This window comes from Cyprinodon variegatus, unplaced genomic scaffold (genome assembly GCF_000732505.1).
Source record: "Cyprinodon variegatus isolate N-32 unplaced genomic scaffold, C_variegatus-1.0 Scaffold1265, whole genome shotgun sequence".
NCBI classification, from domain to species: Eukaryota; Metazoa; Chordata; class Actinopteri; order Cyprinodontiformes; family Cyprinodontidae; genus Cyprinodon; species Cyprinodon variegatus.
In genome coordinates, this window is record NW_015151718.1 from 1 (window position 1) to 1,417 (window position 1,417).

Genomic DNA, 1,417 nt, shown 5'->3' on the forward strand with positions numbered 1-1,417 from the left:
GATATCAAAAAAGTACTCCAGAGTGTTGTTCAGCATGGGGGTGAGTAGAAAATGAAGGCTAATCATGTTTTGGGTGTACTATTCCTTTAAAGCAGCAGGTTAGGGCAGCAGGATGACCTCCCCAAGATGGCGCCCGTAATTCCTGCGCAGCGACAGTCAGTGCGGGGTCTACTACGGTGAAGAGCGTAGTTAACCCTTTATAGGGCAAGTTAACGTTTTTGATCGCTTACAAATACCCCCCAACCGTTTTCTGAATATATTTGGGAAGTTTGCGTTTATTGTTATTACATTTAAAAATTATTTTTACCATAAAAAATATCCATATTTTTTTAATGTTACAAAGGAAATAAGGTCTGTTCCTGGATTCAAAGTATTTCACTGAGCGGCTAATAAAGGGTTAATCTGGTAGCGGATAATAAAGGCATCCGTACAGATGCCTGTTCAAAACTAATGAACCATTAAGAAACATTTATTAAAAAGTTATTTCAATGAACCAGATGCACGTAGCGCGTATATTAGGCCCCTGCAGAACATCTGAAGATTTAAAGTGTCTGAAATGTGAGCGGTTATTAAAGGGAGCGATCTGCTCTGAGGGAAGGCCCAGTCTGAGCAGCTCAGCGCTAGGAAGGAAAAAAACAAAACAATGAAGGAAGTGGAAAATGTTCAACAGAGCAAATCTGACATTCTTCCTTCAGAGGACAAAGTGCGGATGAAGCAGGTCGGCATCCAGCGGCCGCAGAGTGACGGTAGAAACCAACCGGCTGGTAAGAAAAGCTCTGATTGAAGCTGCTAGCTGTTAGCTGTTAGCTTAGAGGAGATCTGAGCTGATAAAACAGAGTCTCTGTGGATCATTAGTGCTTTAATCACAGCTAAGAAGATATTTTCCCACGACTCTGGATGGGAAATTATTGAACTGATCTTTCTGTTCTTTCATCATTAAGTTCTGATGAACCCTGATGAGCTGAAGATACAGCAGAGATCAAATAAACATGTAGCATCCCCAAAAAAAAAGCTATTACATCTAAAGAAAAGATGTAGAAACAAAAGCTTTAATGACCTGCACCGTTATTCATCTGATAAGATCTGATATCAACCTTTCCATGTCAGGTTTATAGTTTCCATGTGCTTTAAGTGTTTATCTTTTTATTTGGTTTTCAGTCATTTTCTACATCTGGGCAGGTAGCTGTTCTTTCCTCACATCTGTTAAATACAGAAAAGTACAAGTTAAGATTTATTTTGTTGTTTTCATGTCTTGAACAGTCAAAGAATAAATTTATTTATTTAAAAAAAAAAATAAATCAGCAGGATGGGGTTCAAAGGTCGTGCTCAGAGACCCAGAGTAGCAGGCTGTGGGAGTGGGGCTCGAACCCAGAACCTCTGGATTCCAGGATCTATGTACTGTAGCTCTATGCCCTAA

At 39.7% G+C, this 1,417-nt stretch overlaps 1 protein-coding gene across 1 annotated transcript in view; it reads left to right on the forward strand.

The window, feature by feature from the left end:
• The first annotated feature begins 439 nt into the window (after positions 1 to 439).
• The window catches only part of LOC107102503 (gastrula zinc finger protein XlCGF57.1-like), a 9,659-nt gene continuing 8,681 nt past the window's right edge, over positions 440 to 1,417 (forward strand). The window contains exon 1 of the mRNA XM_015401834.1: positions 440 to 764. Within this exon, the coding sequence (XP_015257320.1) occupies positions 644 to 764 (121 nt within the window). The 5' untranslated portion in view covers positions 440 to 643. The remainder of the gene's footprint in view (positions 765 to 1,417) is intronic.